At 45.0% G+C, this 16981-nt stretch overlaps 1 protein-coding gene across 3 annotated transcripts in view; it reads right to left on the bottom strand.

Moving 5' to 3' along the window:
- The window catches only part of SPAG1 (sperm associated antigen 1), a 308451-nt gene that overhangs the window by 49628 nt on the left and 241842 nt on the right, over positions 1 to 16981 (bottom strand). For all 3 annotated transcript variants that reach the window (XM_063924199.1, XM_063924198.1, XM_063924200.1), the window contains exons 11-12: positions 3881 to 4255; positions 3427 to 3523 (exon numbers count right to left, since the gene is read on the bottom strand). In XM_063924199.1, the coding sequence (XP_063780269.1) occupies positions 3427 to 3523; positions 3881 to 4255 (472 nt within the window). The remainder of the gene's footprint in view (positions 1 to 3426; positions 3524 to 3880; positions 4256 to 16981) is intronic.

The following is a 16981-nucleotide window of genomic DNA, read 5'->3' as shown; positions in this document are numbered from 1 at the left end:
CCCAGCATCCACTAGGACGTTAGAGAAAAAGCAGGTGCACACTTCAAGCACTAAGAATGCTAATAATGAGAAGAATTATAACAAACTCTACACTTTACTATGGAGTAATAAATAAGGTTTCTTAGTACATGTTTTGGCCAAAAATGTAATCCCACTGACAACGGCAAAGTGAACCTTTAACATTCCTAATACTTACACATTATATAAAAATGTATCTAGGACTTAACTTGTACAGTTTATTATAACGGTTCCAATTATTAGCATTATTAGTGCTTGAAATGTGCACCTGCTTTTTTTATTTTATTTCTCTTCTGTGTAGCACTATAAGTCTCAGCATGGTAACACCATGTTTGAAATGAGGATGTGCAGTCCCCTCCCCTTCCTTTTTACTCTATATTTGTGTATTGTGAAGGGGAGACTCCTGCCTGGACTAGCACCCCACCCACCTGCCCTTAGGAGATTTTATTAGTGTATGGTCCTTGCATAGAAGACTACATATTAGAATGGGCACTATGAAAGGTAAGTCCTAGATCAAATTATATAATGTGTCAATATTAGGGATGTAGGGGCCCAAAACAACACAGGACAGAAAAAGATTGTCTCTTTTGTTGGCGCACTTGGAAAAGAAGAAGAAATTTTACATTTACTCTTAGTGTGAATATATCATATTAAAATCTAACTTTTATTATCACTATCTTAAAAATTGTTAGCAATTGAGAAACATAAATGGAAAAATGTGTTGTATAAATTTTTGTGAATTTAATGAATAAATTCAATATTATAAACAGAATAAAAGCTGATTCACTGTGCCTGAATTTTCTGCTTCATTTATTTATATCATAGATTTTCAATTGGAGAGCAATGGATGTAGTATGATAACTGTATGTAGGATTAGGTAGAGTGAGCTTCTCACATGGATGGCAGAAAAAGGGGGAGAAGGGGGGGAAAGAGGAGGAGTTTATCAAGGGTCCTAATGCTGTGAATAATGTGAAAACAATAAGTATTTTTAAAGAACACTCCAGAAGAATCCTGTAACCATCATTAATTCCCTTATTTTTACTGGTATTGCCACTGGTATTGTGAACTAATGTGTCAATATTAGGGATGTAGGGGCCCACCTGATAAAGGTTCCCCTTGCCATGGTAGGTGGGCTTACATCTTTGGCCAAACATATACTAAGAAACCTTACAAATATTATATTGGCCCAGCTCGTCCATGATCATGATGACAATTATTAGACAATAGAACATTTTTTGTGCCTGCAGAGTTGCTTTCAGCTGATGGTTTGCCTCTGGTTTTAGAGAAGGAAATACCCTGTACATACACCAACTAACAGGGTGCTAAATGAATTTCATCTCGGTTACCTACATAAGTAGGCCACTTTATCCCTCACCATACCTTATAAAAGGATAGCCTTACCTATAGGGTTGAAGTTGCCAAAAGAGAAATGGAAAAAGAGCAGACTAGATGGGCCAAGAGGTTCTTATCTGCTGTCAAATTCTGTTTTCATATAGAAAAAAACCTGAAAAGCCAGTGCATACAGTATATTGCTGATGTCAGAGACAGGTCCCCAGGTGATTGCAGACCATTTTCTCTCATGCAATGAATCATGCAGAGGTAAATGCAGTCTATTCTCAATCAGCAGTACAATTTTCCAAGCCAGCTGACTCTGCTCAGGTAGTTTTCCTCTACACTAGGAATAAGCAACCAGTGACTGTGCAGCTGGCAGAGAATGATGAGATGAATTGCACCTGTAGCTTTCGCACAGGTGGAGGCAGCCATTTTGTGGGTTGAACTCGTAATCATGCGAATGCAGCCTCTGAATTCACTAGGAACTAGTGACATCACTGAGGGAGGGGTTGAGTGGGTGTATATGCCTGCATCTCTTGAAGAGAGTAGGGGGGAGTTTGGTGCATTTAGTGTGGGGCTCATTTTGCACCCACGTATAAATAAATGAATAAGATTACTTTTTGGTAAATGTGAATCCAATTGTGTACAGGGAATACATATGTTTACCGGCAGCCGAGATTCCGGCTGTCATGATCCCGTCAGCGGGATCACAGCCAACAGTATGCCAGCAGCGGGCGAGCGCTAGAAAGCCCCTTGCGGGCCACAGGATCTTTTCTCCCTCTATGGGTACTGTGGACACCCATATAGCGAGTAGAGCCAGGGGCACTGGTATTCCATCGCCTGTCGGGATTAAGGCGTCGGCATTGTGACCCCCGGGATCCCATCAGGTGGTCTCGTGAAGGCCTCCCGTGTACAGAGGGCATTTACAGTGATATCCCATATTTATTAGGGGTTTATTTACTAAGCGTTTGGTTCTAAAACCCTGCGCATTCCATCAGGTTTATGCCTGCAACTTAAAAAGGGAAAACTATTTTGCCACCAAAATACGGTTCGTAAAATCTCCGCCCTTTCACATTTCAAACATAAACATGATGGAATGCGCAGGGTTTTAGAACCCCACACTTTCGTAAATAAACCATATAGCGAAAGGTCAAAGCATTTTTCAGTCTGTAAAATGGTTTGACTTACATCTCAAGGATAGCAGAGATTATATCTTTGTCTACCATGGGATAAAAATCCTTAAGTAGTATTTTGGGAGGAGATTAGGAATGGGGAGGGGAGGGATCTAGTATGACAGCAGGGTGTACTATACTAATTTTTATTTACATTCCTGCTGCTAGACCCATTCATGAGAGAGACCGGAAGAATCAGACAGATTGCGTAAAATAATTAGCTCTTTGGCCCTTTCTCTGGATCTGATAGACCAGTGGTTCTCAAACTCGGTATTGCGTAAAATAATTAGCTCTTTGGCCCTTTCTCTGGATCTGATAGACCAGTGGTTCTCAAACTCGGTCCTCAGGACCCCACATGGTTCACGTTTTCCATTTCACCCAGTAGGTGCACTGTGTATCACCAACTGCCACATTTTAAAAATCTACAGGTGACCTACAAAACATGAAATATGTGGGGTCCCGAGGACCGAGTTTGAGAACCTGTGTAATAGACCAACAGAAACTGAACTTTGGACACCTCTGACCACGGATTTTTCAGTATACAGCAATGCCTTGCTGAACGCTACTGGGTGTCCCCCATGTGACACCTGAGGAAATCAGACACATGAAACAGTCACTTCCATACAAGCCTCAGTAACAACAATGACTGGCAGTATCCGTGTACACAATACAAAAACATACCGCTCCAGGAATGTAACTAACCCAGGTTATACAGCACTTACCCAGTGATTTTAGACATTGGGTTCACACCCACCCACCTTTGATCCCAGTTAGCTTATACTGTAACACATGAAGACCTTGAGATGATTTCCCATCCAGTCATATGCTTCTTAGCGTGCTGCCATTAACCCTTTGGAAACGCACAGTAGCTGTCAGTAAACGCTATTTTGACTCGCTTACTTACTTGTTGCAGTCTTCAATACACTGTGCACAGTTCCCATCCTTGAGGTGACAGGCCGCTCTGTTGGAGTACAGGACCCCCAGTTCTGCATCCTCCGCACCTGGAGTGTTACATAGAGATGCATGAGAGGCAGCACTGCAGCAGCGCAACCTGCCAAAACTGCAGCATCCACAGGACAGGCAGCACAGAGCCACAAGGGGAAACATCCATTGCATCTTACACTGCTAGGCATGGCATTGGGGCAGAAATCAGGGCAGGCTGGTAATACACACTGCAGCAATGCCCAGCTGCTGCCTGCAGGGCTATGCATTATTATTGCTGTGACCAGTGGTGTGTGGCTGCTGCCTGCAGGGGCTATGCATTATTATTATTATTGCTGTGACCAGTGGTGTGTGGCTGCTGCCCATTTGCAATGCCTGCGATTGCAGCTACTGGATAGAAGGCTGTAGTCACTCACCTGTGCTCTGCAGGATGTCAATGGCCTCGGAGTACTTGGCTGCAGCCTCCCCGAACTGGCCATTTTTAAAGAGCTGGTTGCCCTGATCCTTCAGCCGCGCAGCCGGAGGCAGGGACAGGGGCGAGGGCTGTGCTTCCTGGCTGCTGCTCCGGGCTCTGATCTCAGCTCCTGGGGCTTTGGTGCTGGGCTGCGGAGTGCGGGGGGTAGCTGGCCCATTGCTGCAGTCCCTCCTCACCCCATTCTGGGCGCTGGGCTTGTGTCTGGGCGTCTGGCTGGCATCCTCCTCGTTGCTCCTCTTCGGAGAGAACTTTTTCTGGGCATTCCCCATTTCCGCCCGCTCTCCCGCAGCCTCTCCAGCCGCGGTCACACCGGCTTCTACAAGGAAGTCACACAGCAGCAGGCGGCTCAGTATCTACATCAGCAGGGCAGCCTACTGCACAGCCCAGGGGAGGGGTGCTCGGTGCTCATGCTGAGCCTGGGGGAGCAGCCCTGCACTGGCCTGGAACACATGCACATCACACATACATGACACACAGCGGCTGGTGTGTGCTCACACCTCCCACACGTGTGTAGCCTGCACTGGGCAGCACTTGCTGTGTGAGCCGGCAGCCAGCCCCCTGCTCACTCTGCTGCATATCACACACCCCTCCCTCCCTGCCACAGTCAGGCTGCAAGATGACTATTTCCTATCCCTTCCCTTTCTATAGCTGCCAGAGCCTGACACAGGGGGCACTGGTGGTGTTACGCAGCATTTACAGTAACAGGGATGTGCACAGGGCAGGCTAATCTGTGGCTCTCCTGCTGGTTTGGACTACAAGTCCCAGCATGCCCTGCAAGCCAATTATTGGAATGGAGTTGTAGTTAACTCTTGCAGGCTTAAGCAAGCACTTAACACAGGCAGTTAAAACCACAAAAGGACATGCTGTGACTTGTAGTTCACACACCTGGGGAGCTATGGGTTACCTACCATATATCTGCTATGTTAAAGGGTATTTTGAGACTTGTAGTCCACAGCTCCTAAAGTGCCATAACCCTGCTTTATATGTTATAGGCCAGTGGTTCTCAAACTCGGTCCTCAGTCCCCACACAGTGCATGTTTTGCAGGTAACCCAGTAAGTGCACAGGTGTATTAATTACTCACTGACACATTTTAAAAGGTCTGCAGGTGGAGCTAATTATGTTACTTGTGATTCTGTGAGGAGACCTGCAAAACATGCACTGTGTGTGCCCCCGAGGACCGAGTTTGAGAACCTGTGTTATAGGCTATTAGCGTACTCCCCCTAATAGGACCCTTTCCAGGAGGGACACAATCCTCTGCTCCTGGACTTCCCTCATAATGTATGATTGCCATCCCCTGTGGTAGCGTCTAGATTCTCTTCGCGCTAAGGACCTTTCCCATAACCCCCTGGGTCCATGTCACAATCTATTTGGAATAGTAAAGTGTGGTGAGCGGAGCGAGACACCGAGCCCGATGCGTGGCGAGCGTCCAATGCTGCATAGAGAAATAAATTTGCCCCAAACGATCGGAGAACGAAGGAGACATTTAGATGCTGTAAGGGCGGAAGTGCTCTACTGCCCTCTCGTTTTGTCACGTCCAGGTCCTTTGCGCGAAGGCAACATAGACACAACCCATCACCTGTGCTGAACTATTTAATGGATAAGAAAGGTGTTTCACTACAGGGGAGGGTAATCATAGACTATGAGGGAGGTCCAGGAACAATGCACGTTGTCCATCCTGGAAAGGGTCATGTTGGGAGGTATGTATCAGTAAAGGTGAATGCTGGGACTTGTAGTCCAGAACAGGTACAAGCCAATAATGAACACAACTATGTTATGCTATTTTATCCTCTATTCAGAGAAAACCTTACTAGACAGAGCAGTGCATGTAAACGTATGGCCATTTAATATGGTGCTGGGATTGTGATCCTAGTTGGGGTGCCGGTTCCAAGCAGTCTCGGGATTCCTGCTTCGGTATTTTGACAGCTGGGATCCTGACCGGATCCCCTTCTGACACCTGTATTAATAATTCTCTATTCCTATGAGATCTTATGTACCCATATTATGTCACTGAGATCATGATAGATAAAACAATTGCAGTCACATGAGGTTAGGTCACAAAGGTTTAATATCCAATATATTTCCTATAATAAGCGATGTTCTAATCGATGGGAATCAATGTAGCTGATTATTTTGTCAGACCTTTAGCACTAATATATATTCCAGTTACAATGTAATGACGTGTAACAATGGGATGCAGTCAGTTTACCTCCAATCAAAATCCCGACGTTCAAAATCCCGACACCAATTGACCGATGGTCAAAATCCCGACATGGACAAAATACCGACATTTAAAATACCGACAAGGTCAAAATACCGACATGTAAAATGCCGACAGGTCAAAATACCGACATGAGTTTTTCATGATTTTTTTCATTGAAACCGACTTGTGCATACTTTACCATCCCAGTGGACCTGGATGGGGAATATAATAGTGTGCCGAGCGCAGCGAGGCACCGTGCCCGAAGCATGGCGAGCGGACGCAGTACACTTTATATGGTGTCCATGTTGACTTATGTCGACATACAAACAAAAAAACAAACAAAAACGCATGTCGGTATTTTGACCTGTCGGCATTTTACATGTCGGTATTTTGTCCATGTCGGGATTTTGACCTTGTCGGGATTTTGACCATCGGTCAATTGGTGTCGGGATTTTGATTGGAGGTATTTCATACCGATCCCGTAACAATATGCACTTCTTTTTGCATATAACTGAATCGCTGTTATAGTGTAAAGTTTAGAAGAAAATCCATTTCCCCCCAAATACATTTGGCCCAGTGTAACAAGCAGAGGTAGGTCACTTTTCTATGTAATGGACAGCGACACACTTGTGTGGTGATCAATTATTGTAACGCTTGCATAAGTATTTTTTTTTACGATAGACTGTAAACCTTTTCCAAATACATAACGTCCTGGGAGGGACGGTTTATTGTTAATATTTAAAGATGTGACGCCGTGTATAAACAAGTCATAGCACACAATGAAAACACACATAACAGAGCAATGTAGTCTGGTTTGTGTGTAGGTCTCAAATTGGAATATTTGGTGTCAGTAAAATGGAGGCAGATTGTTTAAAACCTGAGAAATACGCAAATGTCATGTGGACTCGTTTTTGCCAGATGATGGAGGTGTCACGCCTAAAACAAATACATCTGTAAAAGTGGAATAGTGAAATTAAGCTGTAAATTCGTTATTTTTCCATAGGGTCAACAAAATTGAAGAAAGTGCAACACAAAAATGTATATTAGTCTACTTCACATACAGGGCCTGACATGGGATCCGGTCAGCATACCGGCGTTCGGAATCCTGACACTAGTTGAAATGCCGACATGGAGCAACATGCGGGTGCCGGAATTCCGACTGTCAGCATCCCAAACCTAAGCATGCCGGGGATCCTTAGGGTCAGGCTGCTGGGGGGGGGAGTTAGAGTTAGGCACCTCCGGGGAGGGTTAGGATTAGGCTTTAGGGGTGGGAGGGATAGGTTTAGGGGAGGAGGGGTTAGGAACCACTGGGGAGGGTTAGGGGGATAGGTTGGTATACTTACCTTCCACGTGTCAGGCTCCTGCACGTCGGGGTGCCCCTGTCGGTATTCTGACCCGGATCCCAATACCATCCTACCTGACACACTACTGAAGGCAACCACGGTTTGAGAATGTATCTTGCGCACTTTTGCACTGCGCATAGTGAACATATTGAAGTACGGGCAATTCAATAGTGCGTGGAACTTATTTGCATTTCCGCTTGCTGAAAAAGCGTAATGGTCTGTGATAACAATGTGTTCGCATGGAGACAAACGTCAGTGAGGGCGTGACAAAGTTGTGGGCTGTATAGGGCTGAGTACGTGTAATTCTCAGATCACAACCTTATCACCTGCATGCTCTCCTCCGTTAATTCAAACTCTGTGTTGCTCCAATCCTTCTCATACCCGCAGAAATATTAACACAATTAATCTTTAAGAACTTTCCACCTCACTCTAAAAACTGCTTTCACCTATTTCTGCATTCACCTCTCCTGCGATAGCTGTATCACACCTGAACGAGAGTCTAGAACTAGCCCTTGATGAAGTGGCTCCAGCTACACATCACACTCCACGTAGGCCTAGATGTCAACCATGGCACTCTAAATTAACAAGACAACTACAAAAACTGACACGTAAACTTGAATGTCAGTGGCGTAAATCTCGTATTTCAAGTGACTTCCTCACATATAAGACTGTCTACCACTCTTATAGATATGCCCTAGGACACTGCCAAACAAACATTTCTCTGGCTGGGTCCACAGGATTATCCACAGGATAACATTGGGATATTGTCGAGCGACAGCGAAAATGGCACCAACACGGTCACAAGCTTTCTGGCCTCCCAGGATGCATTGGGGCCTCCACTATATAGTCCCGCCCACTGACTCAGTCAGATCAGTTTTTTGCTTGGTGCGGCAGGGGTAATTGATATGAATCAATTGGTCACTTATGAGGGTTTGTGTGCGAACTGTTTCGCTTTTCAGCGAAGTAAAAAACAGGAGTTAGTTCAACCTCCAGTAAAGCCACCATGGAATATGTTCGCAAAGACTCTGTCTTCAATAGCGGACAGGTTAGCTCCAGTAGCACCACCTCAAGGGTTAGGTTACACTATGAACCCATACATGCAGCTCCCTTCCTATGGTTTGTTTCCAGTAGCTTCTACAAGCAACCAAGGAGCAGGTAAGACTAAGACAGATACGTCTGTATGGCAGACTACACAAGAGGATACATCGGATGATGATGCGGAAAACAATAGAGTCAACTCCGTATGATGATCAGTCGCAGAGCTTTAGTTCAGAAGATGTAGCTGAACTCATTAATGCAGTGAAGGCTGTGCTTTCTCTGGAAGAACCAGCCAAGACAGCGTTAAAAGCAAAAGCACCTGTATTCAAACGAACAAGGTCAGTGAAGGCTGAATTTCCAGCGTCAGATGAGTTGACGGAAATGATGGATGAGTCTTGGGCAGCGCCCAGTAAAAAGTATAAGATTCCTAAGAGATGGGATTCTTATTATTCATTTCCTGCTGGAGATTGTTCGAAGAGACAAGTTCCTCCAAAGGTAGATGCACATGTTCTGCGACTCGTGCATAAATCTGCTTTACCACTGTCATCTACCTCTTTGAATGATGTCACAGACAGAAGGGTAGAGAGCCTATTGAAAAATATTTTTTCTCTTGTAGGTGCAGTGGTAAGACCTGCTATGGCTTCGGCCTGGGTAGCAAAGGCAATGGGGAGAATGACATCCCCTCTCCTACTAGGGAGCAAGAGGATCGTCTTTGCCGTTTAAGACAATCTGCCCAGTATTTAGATGAAGCAGCTATTGATGTTGGCACTGTTGCTTCTAAAGCTTCAGCCCTGGCAGTAGTCGCTCGCAGAGCAGTTTGGCTACGGACCTGGAAGGCAGATGCGGAGTCCAAGAAAGAATTGGAAGCATTGCCTTTCGTGGGTAATATATTATTTGGAAAACGTTTATCGGATATCCTAGAGTCAGAGGCTGAATCGAAAAAGGTCAGATTTCCGGCTACCTATAACCCTAAGTCCAAGGGTTTAAAGTTTCGCTCATTTCGCTGGCAAAGCAAAGCGAAAGCTAAAGAGGAGCCTAAACAACCCCAGTTTAAATCTAGGGGTAGGAAGCAGTGGGCTAGCAAAAAGCCAGCTTCCAAACCTGAACAGAAACCCTCAGCCTGAAGAGACGGGCCTCCGCCTGGAGGATTCCAGGGTTGGGGGCCGACTCCTGCAATTTGCACACATATGGCAACAGTCAACAGCAGATGCCTGGGTGCAGAAGGTAGTATCTCAGGGGTATGGGTTCCCATTCAGGAGGCAGCCTCCTCAAAGATTTTTTTTCACCAGCCCGTCTCGTATAGAGTCGAAGGCCAATGCCCTGCAAGAAGCAGTCCAAAAATTACTGCAGTCAGGTGTGATTGTCCCAGTACCTCCATCACAAAGGGGACAGGGGTATTACTCCAATCTGTTTCTAATCCAGAAACCAAATGGGTCATATCGACCAATTCTAAATCTGAAGATGTTGAACAACTACATATGGATCCCGAAGTTCCACATGGAGACGTTACGCTCCATAATGTTGGCTATGGAACCGGGAGACTATATGGTATCTCTAGATGTACGGGATGCATACCTGCATGTGCCTACAGCACTATCACATCAGTGTTACCTCAGGTTTGCCATCCTCAAGGAACACTTCCAGTTCCAAGCTCTGCCCTTCGGGCTAGCTAAAGCACCCAGGGTGTTTACCAAGATCATGGTGGTTATGGCAGCTTGTCTGCGCAAGCAGGGGATAAGAATATTCCCATACCTAGACGACCTATTAATCTTAGCGCAGTCGCAAGATATACTGTTGAGCCATCTCCAACAGACGATAGTTTGTTTACAGAGACACGGGTGGCTCATAAATTGGGAGAAGTCGTCCCTGAATCCGTCACAGCGGATGGTTCATTTGGGAGCCATATTGTATTCAGACCTACAGAGTTCTCTTACCAGAGAGAAAAATAGTCAAGGTGCAGGTCATGGCTCAGGAAGCGTTGCAAGCCCAGACAATGTCAGTCCATGCAGCAATGCGACTGTTGGGTCTGATGGTATCAACGTTCGACATGGTGGAATATGCGCAATTCCACTCCAGACCGTTGCAGCATCTCATTTTGACCAAATGGAACGGAAATCATCAAACAATAAAGAAGCAGATGATAAAGACTCCAGTGAATGTAAAAAGGTCTCTAGCATGGTGACTACAGACAGACTATTTAAACAAGGGGAGACCCTTTTGGATAAAAGAGTGGCAAGTCCTGACAACGGATGCCAGCCTGCAAGGCTGGGGGGCGGTACTCGGAAGCCTATGGTTCCAGGGAAAATGGACCGCAAGGGAAAGTCGCCTGCCGATAAATCTGTTAGAAATAAGAGCCATCTACTTGGCTCTGGTTCAGGCAAAGGACAATCTACAAGGAAGACCAGTCCAGATCCGCTCAGACAATGCGACGGCAGTAGCCTACCTCAATCATCAAGGAGGAACTCACAGCAAGAGTCTGATGGAGGAAGTAACTCCCATTCTAAAATGGGCAGAACTCCATCTCCCAGCATTGTCAGCAGTATTTGTCCCGGGTGTACTAAATTGGGAAGCGGATTTTCTCAGTCGGCACACCATTCAGGAAACCGAATGGGCACTACACCCAGAAGTGTTTCAGACACTGGTGAACAGATGGGGTCTACCGGAGATAGACCTTATGGCGTCTCGTCTAAACAACAAAGTTCCGAGGTACGGATCAAGGACAAGGGACCCAGGAGCGGTCCTGGTAGACGCACTGTCGGTGGAATGGAGGTTTCAGCTGGCATATCTGTTCCCTCCAATATCTCTGTTACCCAGAGTAGTGAGAAAGATAAAACAGGCAAAATGAGCAATTATTCTAATAGCTCCAGCTTGGCCAAGAAGGCATTGGTACACAGATCTGTTGAGAATGTCCGTGGAAGTACCGATACTGCTCCCTCAACGTCCAGATCATTTAATGCAGGGTCCTTGTTGTCACAGTCATCTGGATCGCCTGTCTTTGACGGCGTGGCTGTTGAAACCTCTATCTTAGAGGCTAAAGGATTTTCAAAGCAAGTAATCCAAACCATGCTTAGAGCAAGAAAGCCTTCTTCGGCCCGTGTGTATCATAGAATATGGCAAGCCTATATTTATTGGTGTTCTGGAAAAAATTACAATCCGAGATCCTTTAAAGTAGCTAGAATTTTGGATTTCCTGCAGGCAGGATTGGATAAAGGGTTGAAGGTTGCTTCCTTGAGGGTGCAAGTCTCAGCATTGACGGTATGGTTTCAGCAGAAGATTGCTGACCTACAGGATGTACGTACGTTTTTCCAAGAAGTAGTACATATTCAACCTCCATTTGTTCCTCCTGCAGCTCCCTGGGATTTGAATTTAGTTCTTAAATTTCTCCAGGGTCCTTTGTTTGAACCACTTGAGAGAGCGGATCTTAAGTGGTTAACGGTTAAAGTTCTTTTTTTACTGGCAATGGCGTCAGCCAGAAGAGTGTCAGATTTGGGAGCATTATCATGTAAGCCTCCTTTCCTAAGTTTTTTTTTCCAGACAGAGCAGTTCTCAGAACGAGATCTAGCTATCTTCCAAAGGTGGTATCAAAATTTCACCTGAATGAAGAGATTGTAGTCCCCGCTTTTCAGGTATCGGGACTACCTGCGGGAGAAGCGTCGCTGGACGTGGTCCGGGCTTTAAAAATCTACATAGATCGTACTAGTGCCATCAGGGAAACAGATTCCCTCTTCATCCTCTATGGATTCCATAGAAGAGGATGGCCTGCTAGTAAACAGACTCTGGCGAGATGGCTCCGAATGGTAATATCTGAAGCTTATTCTCATGCAGATCTCCCTATTCCGGCTAATGTCTCTGCACACTCTACACGTAAGGTAGGTCCTTCTTGGGCAGCACAACAGGGTGCATCAGCAGAACAGATATGTAGGGCAGCCACATGGTCTTCCATAAACACATTCATCAGACACTATGCCTTGGATACTTTTGCCTCTCATGACGCAGACTTCGGGCGAAAGGTCCTCCTGTGCAATCAGGAGCGTCCCCACCACTAAAATGGCTTTGGGAATCCCAATGTTATCCTGTGGATAATCCTGTGGACCCAGCCAGAGAAATGAACATTATGGTAAGAACTTACCGTTGATAACGTGATTTCTCTTATGTCCACAGGTATCCACAGGGATCCCACCCTGACGCATCTGATTTGAGGATCTAGACAATCACTAAACCTCTTCCTTCTTGTATGGAAGGGTGTGCATGTGTGTTCTTATCGCCTGTACAGGTCTCTACCTAATGTTCCTGCCTAAAATCGCTGTGGAAAGAACTGATCTGAGTCAGTGGGCGGGACTATAAAGTGGAGGCCCCAATGCATCCTGGGAGGCCAGAAAGCTTGTGACCGTGTTGGTGCCATTTTCGCTGTCGCTCGACAATATCCCAATGTTATCCTGTGGATACCTGTGGACATAAGAGAAATCACGTTATCAACGGTAAGTTCTTACCATAACGTTCATATTTCCAAACTCTTATCTCTGCTCAAGCTTCTAACCCCAAACGACTCTTTAATACATTTAAATCACTTCTGAATCCTCCCTCACTTACCCCACCAGCCACTATCAATGCACAAGATCTTGCTTCCTACTTTAAGGAGAAGATTGATAAGATCCGAGATGAAATGGTATGCTCTAACTCAGCCAGTGACTTGCTCAGTTCTTTACCTGAACCCTCTAGCACTCTCTCTTCATGTGATCTCACAAATGAAGATGAAGTATCATCACTCTTCTCATCCTGCTTCTCACAAATAAGTAAAGCTCTGTCTCCGGTGCTCATCCCTACCTTAACTAACATCTGTAATTTCTCTCTCTCTCTACTGGTATTTTTCCTTCACTCTTCAAGCATGCAGTGATTACTCCCATTTTGATGGAAAAAAAAATCAAAAAATCTGACCCTAACTCTCTCTGACTACCGCCCTCTCTCTCAGATCCCTTGTCTCTCTAAGCTACTTCAGAGACTTGCCTACACTCGACTTGCACACTTTCTTAACTCACACAATTTATTGGACCCACTTCAGTCAGGCTTCCGCTCCCAACACTCCAGAGAGACAGCACTGACTAAAGTGGTTAATGATTTGGTCACTACGAAGTCTAAAGGCCATTATTCATTACTTACTCTTCTAGATCTATCTGCTGCCTTTGACACTGTTGACAATTCTCTTCTCATACAAACACTACAATCCCTAGGTCTTAAAGACACAGCCCTTTCTTGGTTCCTATCCTACTTACAGTATCTAATTGCTCCTTCAGTGTTCGCTACTCGGAATCCACCTCCTCTTCGCTACCTCTTTCAGTTGGAGTACCGCAAGGCTCAGTCTTAGGTCCTCTGCTTTTCTCTATATACCTCATCTCTTGGTAAACTAATCAACTCTTTTGGATTTCAGTATCATCTGTACGCAGATGATACTCAAATCTACCTATTCTCCCCTGATTTATCCCTATCTGTACTGGGCCGTGTCACTGAATGCCTATCTGCCATTTCATCTTGGATGACATCTCGCCACTCTACCCTACCCCACAAGCTCGCTGCCTAGGTGTCATCCTTGACTCTGATCTGTCCTTTGTTCCCCACATTCAATCTGTCTCAATATCATGTTACATACATCTAAAAAACATATCCAAAATACGACCATACCTTACACAAGACACTGCTAAAACTCTAATTCATGCTCTCATTATCTCCCGCATTGATTATTGCAATAGTCTCCTAACTGATCTTCCCAAAACGAGACTCTCACCACTAGCCTCGCAGCTGCTTTCAGAATGGATTGTAATCTTCCTCGCTAGACGTTCATCATCTGCAGATCCACTCTGTCAGTCCCTCCATTGGTTACCTGTATTCTACCGTATTCAATATAAAATACTTTTACTCACACACAAGGCCATTAACCAAACTATACCAACGTACATCTCTTCACTTATCTCAAAATATCTCCCAACCCGACCTCTTCGCAAGATCTGCGTCTCTCATCTACACTCATTACTCGCTCCCACTCACGCCTGCAGGACTTTCATCGGGCTGCACCCACTCTGTGGAATGCCCTACTATGTACAATAAGTCTCCAAACCTTCAAGCGTTCCCTGAAAACTCACCTCTTCAGGCAATCGTGTCAAATTCCAGAGCCGCACACATAACTTTCATAAACCTTCCTATCAAATTGCATCCACTCTGCACAGTCCACACATATCCTCACGTCTTCTCATCCTTCCTCTCAACCACAGTTCATCATTGCTGTATGACCATATCATACAGCCCACCAAGAACCTTTGCAATATGGTGGACAACTATGCAATAGATAGGCACTTATACACAAGCATAGGTGCTATTTCCCTATAGATTGTAAGCTTGCGAGCAGGGCCTTCCTACCTCTATGACTGTTTGTTATTACCCAGTTTTGTTAGATCATTGTTTTATTATATCATTGTTATTTCCAATTGTAAAGCGCAACGGAATTTGCTGCGCTATATAAGAAACTTAATAAAAAAATAATTACTGTATGCCTGTTTTCAGATAAATCTTTTGCACCAAGGAGAGGACTGGTGCAAGTGTGCATGGCGGTTACAAAAACCAGGCGTATGGATAGGGGTGATCCAACCACACAGATAGGTACAAATTTTCATACAGGTGAATATCACCTTTTTTGCTTGCAATAAGAGAGCAATTACGGCGGGCTTACATTCCACTCTGTGTCGGCACCTTGCTGTATAGCTAGTCACATGAATCAAATATAAAAACGGTAGCTAGATAATCATCACTACTTTGTATCTGTTGAAACCTGTTAGCAGAACACAGTGGTGTGCAGCATTTGCAATTCAGACAGACATCTATTGTTCATTGCTGCTAGTGTTAGATCTGCTTTTCAGAAAGGAGACAGAATACAGACATAGATAATCAAATACAGATCAAGCACATGCAGATTGCAGGAGAAGCCAGCACATGTTTATATACTCCAGGACTGATAGAGGTCACTAGGTACACAGATGTCCTTAAAGCCCCACGTGATAGATGAAGCTTATGAAGACACAGCTCTAATCTTGCTGTATATGTGTTGCTTATACGTGTAGGACTAGTAACTGTCTGCTGAGTCACAACACATATCAAATACAACAGGACATTCATTTCTAAAGCCAGAGACAGAGCCTCAGACAGAGAATGCCCTTCAGGAGAACAAGCCCCAAAGTGAATATTCTATTACTGCTACTAAACACCTTACTGTGCAACTGCTTAGAGGAAACTATGCTAATTAAAATATTGCTGCCATGCTAATATGTAGAAGGTACTACTATTTTTTTTTTTTTTTTTTTTGGTAGTGTGGCCATAGGAGTTGGTAGTGTGGCCATAGGAGCAGTGTGCTACAGTGTATCCATGGGTATTTAGCTGATAAAACCAGGGAAATCATGTATTTGGAGGATAGAAAATGTGTGTTTTACATGCAGTGCAATTCCTTTCCTGCATCCTGGTGCAGCTGAAAGCATGTAACTGATCAACCAGAGGAACTCCTTTAAGAAGGCAGGTTGGCTGTGTTGCTCACCTGACAGTCTGGGAGAGGGAGGTATAAAAAGACTGCTGGACCATTTAATTACGTGACTGATGCCAGGAAAGCTGGATGGTGACCAGTGAGTAGAGCTCTGTTAGATTGTGATAGGTCCGTGAACGTTTACGGTTTGATAGTTACTGGTTTGCGGTCATCCTGTCAGCTTCTTTGTCACAGTAAGTAATACTAAGCCAAAAAATAGGATTTTAATTACCTACCGGTAAATCCTTTTCTCATAGTCCGTAGAGGATGCTGGGGTCCATTTTAGTACCATGGGGTATAGACTGTTCCGCAGGAGCCTTTGGCACTTTAAGACTTTTCAACAGTGTGAACTGGCTCCTCCCTCTATGCCCCTCCTCCAGACCTCAGTATAGGTACTGTGCTCGAGGAGACGGACAACTTCGAGAGAAGAATTTACATTAAACTAGTGGCGAGATTCACACCAGCTCACACAATACAAAACATGCCGCCTATCATGGCTATTAACATAACCCATGCCAACGTGCATGCATAACGCAACAGCTGTGAACATCTTAACACATGAGAACCTGTGTAAAAAGATAAAACGTAATTCTGCAGGAAAAATTAGCACTGGGCGGGCGCCCAGCATCAACTACAGGTTACGAGAAAAGGATTTACCGGTAGGTAATTAAAATCCTATTTTCTCTTACGTCCTAGGGGATGCTGGGGTCCATTTTAGTACCATGGGGATGTGCCAAAGCTCCCAGTATGGGCGGGAAAGTGCTAATGTTCCTGCAGAACTGACTGACCAAACTGAAGGTCGTCAGCAGCCAAAAACTTGTAAAACTTAGCAAACGTGTTTGCCCCTGACCAAGTAGCTGCTCGGCAAATTTACAACGCCAAGACACCTCGGGTAGCCGCCC

The sequence above is a fragment of the Pseudophryne corroboree genome, chromosome 5, assembly GCF_028390025.1.
Source record: "Pseudophryne corroboree isolate aPseCor3 chromosome 5, aPseCor3.hap2, whole genome shotgun sequence".
Classification (NCBI taxonomy): domain Eukaryota; kingdom Metazoa; phylum Chordata; class Amphibia; order Anura; family Myobatrachidae; genus Pseudophryne; species Pseudophryne corroboree.
Note: the sequence above shows the minus strand (reverse complement) of the source record. Positions and strands in the feature narration are given on the sequence as shown.